This window comes from Sarcophilus harrisii, chromosome X (assembly GCF_902635505.1).
Source record: "Sarcophilus harrisii chromosome X, mSarHar1.11, whole genome shotgun sequence".
Classification (NCBI taxonomy): Eukaryota; Metazoa; Chordata; class Mammalia; order Dasyuromorphia; family Dasyuridae; genus Sarcophilus; species Sarcophilus harrisii.
In genome coordinates, this window is record NC_045432.1 from 60,412,942 (window position 1) to 60,426,237 (window position 13,296).

The 13,296-nt window shown below is 37.9% G+C and overlaps 1 protein-coding gene across 1 annotated transcript in view; it reads left to right on the forward strand.

Moving 5' to 3' along the window:
• Positions 1-13,296, forward strand: part of LOC100929018 (connector enhancer of kinase suppressor of ras 2) — a 274,574-nt gene that overhangs the window by 104,399 nt on the left and 156,879 nt on the right. The window contains exons 6-7 of the mRNA XM_031944609.1: positions 1,865-1,951; positions 6,702-6,958. Of these exons, the coding sequence (XP_031800469.1) occupies positions 1,865-1,951; positions 6,702-6,958 (344 nt within the window). The remainder of the gene's footprint in view (positions 1-1,864; positions 1,952-6,701; positions 6,959-13,296) is intronic.

Consider the following 13,296-nt stretch of genomic DNA (forward strand, 5'->3'; position numbering starts at 1 on the left):
TGTGCTTGGAAGAGGAGGATATTATTCTGTGGGATATTCATTCCCAGCTCTTAGCACAGTGCCTGCCATATAATAGGAGCTTAGTGAAAGTTTTTTAACTGTCTAAAATGGATTTTCATACAGTCGTATGATGAGGTCATGAGTATGTGATGTAATTGTATACCTGATTTCTTCAGTGAGTATACTAAAACAATTGATGTGTAATACAGTTATTAAAGAAAAATATCTTTTTGACTCTTGCAGTGACATTTAGATAGGATTCTGCTGTGAAAGTATGAGATCTTGTTCAGTCTTAGCTTCTGGTGCTTGATGTAGCTTTAACGTCAGAGCATCTAGCTCTAAATTCCAGGTCTGCCACTTTTATTACCCAAAAGACTTTGGACCAGCCACTTTATCTCCTCTGCCTTCATTTACCTCCTTAGAAAAATGAGTGGACTGGACCAGATGAGATTCAAGGTCCCCTACATCCTGTGACCTGCCTGGGATCGCACGGATAACAGATAATGATGCCAAGATCTGAATCCAGCTCATCCGCATCATAGGGCACCCTTTTGAGACACCTGTCATTGACTTATAGAGGATTTGAGTGTTAATAACGCACAAAGGCAGACAAGTGGAGGCAAAGTAAATGGAAAAATACATAGAAGGAAATCAAATTCAAGGCAAAGAAAATGGATCATAAATCTAAATGACTATTGTTCTAATTATTCTTCTTTAAACAGATATTCCAGTCACAAAAGAACTAATAGAATAAAAGAAAGTGACTAATGGAATCCCCATATGTACTGAGCAAGTGATGACAAATGGATAAATTCTCCATTTAAAAATATTTTACCATTCACTATTTTCTTTCGTTTATCAAATGAAGACTATTAGTCAGTAAAATGTTTAATCAATTAGTGAAAAACTAAATGAGCCTGTCAGTGTAGTCACTGAGCATATAATTTGTTTCTCATAATTATCACTAACAGTGAAGATTCGAATGACTGAGTAAAGGAATTCTTGTAAGGTGTTAGGGTACTGTCAGCATGGCTTATTCTCGGGGTGTGGGGTGTAAGGGGATAAGGTAGCTGGGCAGCTTCTAATTTTTTCTCCTAATAACTTGAGCCTTAAACAAATAGGCTCCGTACCTAGTCTCCGCTTGGCATTTGGAAAGCTTTGGGGATTTGGCTGTATGTTTGTGACTGGGGTTGACTCACAATCTAGATGGCTGTTTTATGTGCTTGGTGATGATAATGTGCATTGACAAGGTCAAAAAGATAATCCCCCGAAGTCAGGTTTACAATATTCCTGGCTTATTGGTTGGGCCCCCAAAGCCACTGACAAGTCTATACATAGAATGAAAGACACAGAAGCTTCCTGTCCCATTGTGCTGTGGCTATTTGATTAAATGGATATCTTGAGTGAAAACTACCCAAGTGCCATCATTTGGGAGCCTTTGTTTTTAAATCCCTGTTCCATCTCTTCTCCCTCTCCCCCTCCCTTCCTTCTCAGGTTATTGCTGTTATCCAATTTCCTCTGTCCTAGCATTTAATTTACTAGTTCCAGAATTTGCTCTGATTTTCAGATAGAGCTATCTCAATTTCTGTAGCTAGCCTGTGACATTTTTAATATGGGCCAAATGTATCGCTGATAAAACAAACTTTTATATATATATTGCTTTAACACCAACTCTGTGGACCTTGGTTTTGAGCCAAAGCATGATGATTTAGGAAAACATCAGCATTAATAACAGATATATGCAAATACGGAGACTACACTAATATTCTTTATGCAAAGAACACGTAATGGATCTTCTCCCCTTCAGCAACCTTGCATTATTATGGAGTGAAAAAATAATTGGTTCTTGTTGGACTGTTTCCAGCTGAACCGAGGCCTGTCTCCATGCCCCCCGAATATGGCTGGGTGAGGGATTCCAGAGAACATGGAATGCACAGGCGAAGTGGCAGAGGTGAGTTCACCAGTTTTCTTCAAACTATAAAAATGTATTCTGTCTCTAAGATGGCAAAATCTCACTGTGAAAACTCACATCTATAACTGTTCAACTCAAGCAGCATTAGAGATGGACAGCTTCAAGAAAAGGAAGTATTTTTTCAGTGTCTTTAGCCTGCCCCTACTATCATATTCCCTCCTCAGAGACATTGACTCTGGCACTGGGGCTTGTTACCACTTTCCACCTCCCCTCCTCACCCCCCCTGCCCCACATACTTCAACAAATAGATTTGCTGGTAGCCAACTCATAAACATTAACCAAGAGGAAATGAAGGTTAAAAGGAACTAAAGAAGGTGCTACACAGTGCTTTCTACCCAGTCAGAAATGTGGGATGGGATCCAAGCTGGGTGGGAGATTGCCTGGGACTCCACAGCATCTCAGCCATTGGGCCATTTCAATTCTTCAGCTAGAATCAGGCTACCTGGGACTGAAAGGCTCTTCTTTGGTACCTTCCCGTACTTCAGCTTGGCTAAAAATCAAGGATCTGTCAGCAACAAAATAGAATGGGAATTTTAGATTCTTGCCCATCCCATCCCCCACTCATCTGATGATTAATCTCAGAGATTTATATAAGATAAGGGTAAATTGTTTTCTTATGAAAGATTTTCACCATCAAAGATGTTTGGTTTTCCTATTTCCCCTCTACTCTGCCTGAATCTTTTCCTTTAAGTATGAAAAATACTAACTACCTGACTGCAAAATAAATCTGTCCAGAGAGGTACAGTTTGCCCCCTGTGTAGCCCATGGGGATGTCCGGAAAAATCAATAAGATCCAAGTAAGCTAAATTTGATACGCATTCCTCCTAGGTCTTAGTTACTCTTCTGGGTTTAGCCTTTCTTAGACTTTCAGACTCGTGTCACATTTTATGTACACATTATAGATCTGAGACTTGTTTAAAGTGATAAGACTGAAACGTAAAGGATGTAATTTGTGTGTTTCCTTTGTAAGGGCAAAAGCCTTGGTGGCTAATATTTTAATGAAATTCATTAGAAGAGGTATGACCGAAAGCAGTGAAAAATGCCTAGATTTGTGTTTCTTATAGGTCATTCCTTTTTGGGAAAAGACAATTGGAATCATTTGTCAACAGTAATCCCATTATTCTGTGCCTCCAGCCTTTCTCTTCTACAAACTGTCTGCCACAGTAAAGTGCTATTCCTAGTGCACAGATCTGGGTTTGAGCATGTCCCTCCTTTGCTCCCATGGTTCCTTCAGTACCAGTAGGATCAGTAAAAATCCCTGTGCTTGACCTTTAAAGGTTTTCACAGCCTGGCTCTAACCTACCTTTCAAAGAATATTATTTATTCCTTCTCTTCACAAACTACTCTCCAGACATACAGTACTTCTTGGTGTTCCTCATACGTGACATTGAATTTCCCGTGCCCATCTCTTTGCCCAAGGGTGTTCTCTTTCCTCACTTCTCCTTTTTTTTGAAGCTTAAGTTTTCTTGGAAGCTCATCTATCTTGTTCATGCATGAGGCCTTCCTGACTTTGTAGTGCTAGTGTCAACCTCTCTCTCCAATCCACCCCACTATTTTGAATTTATTTTGCATATATATGTGTGTATGTCTAGATATACATAGTTTTCTGGATTAAAATGAAAACTCCTCAAGGGCAGGTATTCTTTCATTTTCCTTTTCTCTCCCCTGCACCTAGCCAGGTGCCTGGCATATTGTTATATCAATATGTGTTTGTTATTTGGTTATGGTGATTGATTCCATCCTAAATTTAATTTAAACAGCTCACCATTTGCCTATAGATATAAATGGAATTAGGCAGCTGGCCTGAAAAAAATACCAAATTTCCTTTCTATGTTTTTATAGGATCATAGAACTAAAAGGTAGCTCACAGATTATCTAGTTCAAACCCCTTATTTTATGGGCGAGGAAAAGGAGACTCGGAGGCCAAGTGACTTGTCCATAATTTAATGGGTAGTGTCAGAGGCAGGATTTGAATCCAGTTTTTCTCACTCCAGAGAGCATGTTCTTTCCTCTGTACCACATTGCCTTTTATAATCAGCAGATATAGCTATTCGGGGTAGAGGGGCTGCTGGGTACTTGCTCCTTTCTGTGCTCTCAGACTTCACCTATCTCCTCTTCCAAAAGGGCCTGTTTCAGGGTATGAATTCCACTTTGGCCACTGCCTTCTCATCACTCTGTCCTCACCCTCCAGAGGACAGCAGATATATAGAATATATATATATATATATATAAGATTTAGAAAGATAAGACCTATGATTAAAGGAGCTTTTGAAATCAAGTAAATAACTAAGACACATTCCAGAATTACTCAGTAAATTATTCACCTTTTTTTAAGTATTCAGTATTTGTCAGGCACTGTGCTAAGTGCTGGGGATACAAAGAAGGACAAAAGATAGTCCTTCCACTTAAGGATGTCAGTCTAATGGGGGAGACAGTATGCAAACAACTACGTACAAACTACATACAGGACAAATTACAGATAATCTCAGAGCGAAGGTATGCAAATTAAAGGATGGCCAGTGATAAGAGCAGAATAGTCAGGAACAGAAGATGGAGGTTCTGGACCAATACCTAGAAAGCTTAAAAACATTTAACAGGGCAGTTAGTGAAATGCTAATTGTATTTTGGTAGCAATGAAAGCTGAGGATACTGGCAAAGCTTACTTCTTTCATCCAGAGGACCTCTTATTCATGAAAGGAAGGAGCTTGAATCAGTAAGGATCAGTGTTCTCTTTCATTTTTTCATGAGAAAATGTTCATGGAAATTTGTAAATCAAAATTTCATCTGTAAACCTAAAAAGAGGGCCATTTAAAAAACTGTGAATGTGGCTCCAACAGGTGCTCCAGTATAGACTTAAAGCTCCAAATGTACTTCGTTCTCCCAAGACATTGCTTTGGACTTTGCTTGTCACATATTTAGGTAATGCCACTTCCTTTGTGGTCCAAGAAAGATAGCAACCTCTGAAAGTAAAATTTCACTCCATGAGATAATGTTTAGGGAGTATGTCCCCAACAGAGCCATAGTTCTAAAATGGAGATGTGATCTCATCAAGGCCATTTGTCATCCAGAACACCCTCTATGCATTTCTACTTCCTGGTCTCTTTCCCCCTCTGACTGTTAGCAGCTATTGTAGGGTTTCACTGCCATCCTGTACATAGGAGAGCCTGCCAAGTGGCCAGATTAAATCACTTGCCTTGCTTATGTCATGTAACTAAAACAAACTAGCCTTAGAGGAGGATAAATAACAGTAGCTTCATTTAAAAGAAAAGCATATTATATATACTTTGGAAGATGGTGGCAGTTAAAGAGTCTGGATCAGCCTCTGTCAATACTTGACTTGAGATGGAAATGGTGAGTATTATTCCTAAGGGCTTGTTAGAAAGCATAAGGACACAATACTCCTAATTTTCACACTTTCTACATTATGTACTCCTTACCACATATTTCACATGTAGTAAAGTAGCTCCAAACACTTATTTTAGGATTTAGAGCTAGACAGGACATAATCCTCCTCCCTCCATTTTATAGAGTAGGAAACTGAGAACCTAAGCAACAAAGTGGCTAGCCCATAGTGGCAAACTCAGGGCTATCGACTATGCTCCATTGTCCCCTCTGCTCTAGCACACGGAAATCATATCCTTTGAAATAAGCACAGCAGTGGAAAGAGAGGAGCCAGCCTTTGGCTTCTCCCCCCTCCCCCATCTGCTAAGCCACTCTTCTCCTTAGTTAGACCACAATATGTGTTTGGCAAGAGCACACCAGGTACTTTTCTTATTGGTGCTTCAGAGATTGGTTGTTAAGTATTCAATGCATATTAATTCATGCTGTTAATTGGCCTAGAAATAATGTACTAAGTGGTGAATTTAATGGAGATTTAAATAGTCACGTTTTTATGTACCCCCCCCAAAGAAATCTATTTCTATTAGCTTTTAATTGGAGAGTTGTTGCCACCAGCCATCTTGGAATCATTCCCAAGTGTGATTTTATGGCTCAAGCAGGAGCCAGGAAGTTGTTGTGTTAGGAACTTGCTGTTAAACCAAGTTATACTAATTTTCATTTCATTATCTGACTTTTTCTGAATAGAGGGATTGTTAAATTTCCTTTTACCGTAAAGTTTAAATACTTAAATTTTTCCAGAAGCACGAACCACCGAGTATAAAGCAGCTACATAAAGTGATTCCAACTTAAAAATCAGTAAATTACTGTTAAAGTACAGGAATTTTTAGATTCCATACTCTCTTAAATCAAGGCATTAATTTCTCTACTCCCAACATGGATTTTTTAAAATCTGCAGATATTACATTTCAAGATACAGTAAATTTCTGATATTTCTAGAAGCTAGATAAGGTACTGGGTCTTCTGTAACAATTATGCTGTACATAACAACAGCTTTTTGCATTGGCCACATTATGCCCGTGAATTCTGATTTAATAAGAGTTCTCTTCTGGAGAGTAAGCATTCTGGTTCAAAGGACTGTAAAAAGCTGAGATAATGCTTGTATTTCATTTCTCATAAATCTTAGTAAATATATTCAATATGACAAGCTCTTGAGCAGAAAACTGTGGGTTGTGGTCTCCATTTGAAATGTCATATAGCAACACTCACGAGAAGCTGTTGAAGGAAATGAGGCTTTTTGCTTGCAGAGAAGTATAGTCAAGTAAAAGCATTAAAGTGAGACTTTTCATCCCTCTGCCTAATCTGATATTCACATTCTTTTTTTCCCTCCTAGCCCCAGAATCTGAGAGTTCAATGATGCAATACCTGGGTGATGACAGGATGTTGGCGTACAGAGATGAATCTTCAAAGCGTAAAGAAAAGAAGGATTCAAGCCGAAAGTCTAAGAAAAAAAGCAAACATTTAAGCAGCTCTAACTATCCTATCCATCCGCCTATGCTGTCCTCTGCTGCTGGACCACGAATGGACTCCAGACAGCCTGATGTCTTGAATTTTACCATGCCTGAGGGCCGGGCTATGGCAGTGTCTCAGGTAAGTCCAGAAGCATATCCATTTGAACCTGATTTGCCATTTCCTGTCCCTATTAGGTCAAATATCAAGTTTGAAAAATAACCTTGCTTTCCTTAATTAAGAAAGAAGAAAGGAACTGTGTCGTATTCCCTTTCTCTTAAGCCCTTTCCTTTACCCTCAACAGTTTTACCTTGAAACTTTCTACCTTGAGGAACTCATGGGCAAAAGAATGGGCATGATTATATTGTGACCTACTCTAAACTCCGTCAAGGACCACGTGCCTCAATTAGTACAGAATTCCTGTTATCATATGTAGGGCATGGATATTTTTTAGCTCTGCCATCTGTTGCAATTCCACTTCCCCCCCCCCCAGCATATACACATACATACTGGTGCGATAAATGTATAATAAATCTTAGGATGCCAATTCTATACGTATCCTAATGATGTCCCTTTTCCTTCATATGCAATAGGCCAAAATGAGCCCACAGAATACCATATATCAAGTAATTGCTAAGCAATCATCTCTCTAAATCCAGTTTTGGTAATGGAGACTATTTGTAATAACCTTGATGTTTTGTTAGGGGTTATGCTCTTCCATTGAAAGAAATCCAGTGTAAGTTAGTTTGAAGGTATGACGTTTGGAAAAGTATAGTCTGAAATCTTAACTTCCTATACCTTACAATTTATAGCTTATCAGTTATTTCATTTGAAAAGCATCAAAATACTCTAGCAAGTGTGTCTCTTCCAGGACTATGAATTGCATGCACAAGCTGAGATTGTTCAACATTTGATGAACTATTTTTGATGGTACAAAGTAATATTCTTTCTGATGAAACTTTACTAAAGTGTTACCTCTGAGACATAATTAAGTTGATATGCATTGAATTTAGCCTTGTTACACTTCATTAACCATGGTAAACAAAAGACATTTAATTTGGACTGTATCGTTCGTCTCTGTGCATAAATATGCAACTTGAAATAATTACTTTGTTTTCCACTGGAACGTGTAATTGAATGTAACTGTACATTTAGAATGAGGCGCAAATTCTCATAACCAAAGTGAAACTCTGAAATTGGTGCCTCTTTATCGCTTTTAGTTTAATAGAATGAATTTGTGACTTTCCCAAGGGATTATACCCCCCTCTGAAAAAAGTCATAATTATATATTATGGTTTTATATTTCCCTCTTTTACAAACTGGAGATAATATTGAACACTTAGAATTATTAAAAATAATATAAGTTACTACCTCAGGTTTTAATGAAAGTATCAACATTAAGCTATTTCTTTCAGGCTTGTGTTGGGGGGTTTTGTTTTGCAAGTGACTTTTTTGGAATTGTGAAAATATTTTTAGAAATGTGCTATTTCATAGCTTTGATATTTCTAACTTAATAATATTGTGACTATAGTAAATTGCAATTTATTAGTTAAAAAGAATGTAGCTATTATGTCACATCTGTGAATTATAGTCCAAAACAACAACAACAATATATATATATATATATATATATGATGTATATTTCTCAAGAGAGTATATAAAGCCTTATCACAAAATACATTATTTAGTTTTAAATAAAACAACTGCCCCAAGTATGTTGTTCTTCCCTTGGTAAGAAATAATATCAATAATCAGATTTTCCAATAAAGATTTTCTAAAAAAAAAAAAATCTTCCTACAAAATGAACTCAATGTAGTATCCAACCAGTTAACTACTCTGCCTCTAATACAGAACAACATTCCAACATTTTAGTCATATCTCCATAATAGAAAGGTATTTAAGCACTTAGCCTTTTCATAGAGATCTTTACATCAGAGTAAAGAATGCCAACTAAGAAATAGCTTCATTGATTCATTTTACAATGATCATGTTTACTTGGCTTATGACATTTTTGTATATATTCTATCCAAATCTCAAAGTGTATGTCTTGAGGAAATCTTTGACACAACGTGTTTAACAAAGGCCAGCCTTTCCCTCAAATCTTCCCCTTTCAAACTTTTCTATTTCTGTTGAAGGCACCCCACTCTTTCCAATCTCCCAGATTTGTAACTTTGACATTATCCTCATCTCATATCTCTCTCATATCCTACATATCCAGATACCACATCTTGCTTTTTTCTGTCTTCACATCTCTCCCATCTGACCCCTTCTTGCTACCTCCACAGCTACCACCTTAGTTTAGACTTTCATCAGATGATTGAAACAACCTTCTGATTAGTCTCCCTGCCTCAAATCTCTTCCCCACTCCAGTTTATCCTACACAGATTTTCTTGAAGTCCAGAGCTGACCACATCACCCCCCTACTCCCGTGGCTTCCCATGGCCTCTAGAATAAAACGTAAACTTTTCTTCAACTTTCATAGCCATACACTACCTGGTCCAATGTCTCCTTTCAGCCTCATTGGATATATCCTTTCTTGTACTCTATGATCCAACCAAATTGGCCTTATCTCTATTTCATATATATGACTGTACATCTCTGTGCCTTTACATTGGCCACTTACCATGCTTGAAATGTATTTGCTCCTCCCCTGCATTTCCTCTCCTGGCCCTTTAAAACCTTACGTTCTGCCTTCCACACGAAGCCTTTTCTGATCCCCCAAATGCTAGTGCCTTCCCTTCCAAACTACCTTCCATTTAATCTGTATACATTTACTCACTTTATATTTATGGTACATATATATATATATATATATATATATATGTGTGTGTGTGTGTGTGTGTGTGTGTGTATATATATATATATATATATATATATATATGTATGCATGCATATACATGTGTTTATATTTGTATAGGCTTCTTGTTTCCTCTGTTAACATGTAAACTTGTGAGTTGGGATTGCTTTGTCCTTTGTACCTATATCCCCTGCACTAGTACAATGTCTGGCACAACACTTATTGATTGAATAGTTTGTCCCTCAACCTCCTAAACCTAAGAATAGAGAAGTCAGCTTTAAATGATCACCATCCAAGATTGGGCCAGGAAGCAAGCTAAAAAGCAGTCTTTTAAAACTAAGCAAGGAAGGATCCTAAGTAGGTTTCTCAAGTATATACATAACTGCTACTTTCACTGAGGTAATTCTTAAATAATATGCCTCTGTTTAAAACAAGATAAGGTATACCTGGATGGCTCTTTTACGTGCTTGTCAAGATTATATTCTTATCAGGAAGTAGGTGGACAATTTATTGCCTCATTCTTCAATTGTTTCAGTATGGTCTCTAAGCTTGGAGTAAGAACACAATTTCTTAAAACTGATCTTTAAAAGATTAACACTGGATTTCATGAGTATTATAGTGATAATGCCAGAAACTCAATGTCATTCCATAATCACACCTAAAATGTGCCACAATTTTGCCCAAGGAGGAAGACACATCATGAAGAGCAAACAATCTTGATAGTCTATCCCCCTAAAGTTAAGGGGCTGTTAGCTTAAAATGAGATTTGTCTAAGGGTCCTGGGAGTGGCAGCGAGACAGAAAACAGAAAGACAGAGAAGGTGGGGAGAGAAGGAGAAAAACACACACAGAGACAAAGAATGACAGAGTCATATTCAAAGAGACAAATAGAAAGGGAGGGAGGGAGGGCAGGAGGAAGGAAGGAAGGAAGGAAGGAAGGAAGGAAGGAAGGAAGGAAGGAAGGAAGGAAGGAAGGAAGGAAGGAAGGAAGGAAGGAAGGAAGGAAGGAAGGAAGGAAGGAAGGAAGGAAGGAAGGGAGGGAGAGAGGGAGGGAAGGAGGGAGGGAGGAGAGAGAGAAAAAGAGAGAGAGAGAGAGAGAGAGAGAGATTGAGATTTTAGTAATACATGGGCAGAATCACATTTTGATTTTGATCACCTATATAGGTGGCCATTTCTGATTTATGATAGATTTTTTTTTAATGAGAATGATTCAGTAATGACACAGAAGGAAAAGATAACATATTTGTATTAAGCAGTCCTATACCACCACAGGTTTGAAAAGATAGTGTTATATAGCTATTCCAAACAGTTGCTATGCCATGTGTATGAAAACCTGGGGGGAATTCATTGTAGTCAGATATTATATGTTTTATCCATCACAAAGTTAGCTTCTATAGCTTTGCTTCACAAATAAACTCACCATCAACTAAAAATCACCAACAGATAAACTCACCTTTTTTAAAGTACCTTGATTAGAGGAAAGTGCTAGATGCCTGTGAATTTGAGAATGGCTAAGTATGGGGATTCCCAAAGGAAGGTTGGTAGTCATGGGCCAAATAATGTAGCATTTTTCATTTAAATAAATTCACAGTTTCAACACTGTATACTTCACTGTGCCACTCCTTTCCTGCATATCCATACAAAGAAATATGTGAGCAGACAAAATATTTCTGTTTAATATTCCAGTGAAGTGAATCCTTGTTACACTGAACTTTGGGGCTGCTAAATATAGCACCCACTTCCTCTAGATAATCTGTAATCAAAACAATTTCCTGACTAATAGCTTCTTAATTAACCACATTTACATGCAGTTCATCAGCTTTTCTTTTCCTCGGGTCACTGCTACTCAGGACCAATACTTTGTTCCTGTTGGCATGAAAGCCATTTCTGGGGTATAATGCCAGAGTCTCATATTCTGGGCATTTTGAATCTCCATTCCATCAGTCATTCGATAAATATTTATGAAGTGCCTAACACATGCAGAGCACTGTGCTACCAGCTAAGGGAGATTGGGAAGTTTAAATAAGATGTTGTCCTTGCCCTCATAGATATTACAGTCTAACAAAGAAATGAGCAGAAATCTGGCCTTTGCTAGGTGTTGGAAATGCAAAAGCAAAAGAGTCCCTGCCCTCCAGGAGTTTAAGTTGTACTGGAAAAGATAAGCATATACAAACTTAGGAATTTACTTAATATCTACACGGTCATGGGAGTGGGGAGACACTCAGAAAAACTTCATGTAGAAGGTGGCTCTTGAGCTGAATCTACAAGAAAATTGGGTATTCTAAAGGTAGAAGTAAAGTGGGAATACATTTCAAGCATGGGGAGCCAGCCAGCAAACAGAAGATTATATAGTACAATATTAATATATGTGACAGACTTTATTTGAGAAGCAACAGGGCCAGGAATCTAGAGCCTCAGGGGCTCAATTGTTTTATGGCCTACCTCTATTGGTAAGAAACCAACTGAGCGAAAATTGACAGGGTAGGTGAATTTAGTTATTTATAAACTACGTATACTATTATATTGATAATATATATTATAAAAACTACACAAAATCTAAATTTTAAAAGGATGATGTAAAAGTGAAACAATATCTGATCCTTGAGTTAACAGGGAGCCACTAGAGTTCCTAGACTATGTAGGCTAAGGGTAGGAAGAAGGGATAGGAGATGGGCAGACAAGTGCTTTAGGAAAATCACATGTGTCCCTCATTAAAATACAAGCTCCTTGTGAGCAGAGACTGGAGGTTTTTTTTCCTTTTTTTGTCTTTCTGTATATCTCCAGGCCTAGCACAATGCCTGAATCACAGAAAACGCTTTAAAATGTTTCTGGGGCAGAATATGAGAGTTTGGAAGGACAGGTATTATAATACCATTTACAACTTGGAATGAACATAAATCATACTATCTTGAACAGTAGTGATATTTGTGGAACCTGGCTGTTATTCTAATGATTATTGAAACTAAATTCAAAACATCTCCAGAATGGTTTGAAGATAGGAATTTTAGTGCAATCAATTTTCTTAGGGGATGTAACTTATGGAATATTTTGTGCTACATCAATGGAAAAGTCCATTTTACTCAAGTTTATTACTAGTGTGGAAATAATATGTTTGTACTATGTGTCCTGTGTACACACATATTTTCTTATAAATATCTTATTCGATAGGCAAAAATAAAATACAATGCTTGTTGGCTCAGTGTCGTGGGGCAGAATGGAGCCCACTCTCTGAAGGATCTTATATAAAGAGTAGATATCATGAACAAAATTTTCCCAATGGCATCTCTGAAGTATGGGTCTCATTGCTAACTGTGCTAAGGAACAGACACCTCCCAGAAAAAGGGAGGCTGGGAACTTTCCTAACAGCAGAGAAAGAAGATTGGTAAAATGATGAGAGCTACATGATAGGGCTTTAGTTATTACAGCATAAATGGGATGTAACCTACTTGCTTCCCACACTTCAATTGGTTGATCATGTACCCCATGGGGTCATAGAATATGCCCCACCTTCTAGGGGTGATGCCATTCTCTTCCTCCTTTGTTTTATAGCTGAGGAAAGTGGTCCCAAGAGTTTCAGTGACCTGGCCAAGGTCTCAAAGGCCATCACAATAGGTATCAGAGATGGGATATGAAGCAGGGCCTCTCCCTCAGAGCTTCTCCTCTAGCTACCAAGCCATGCTACC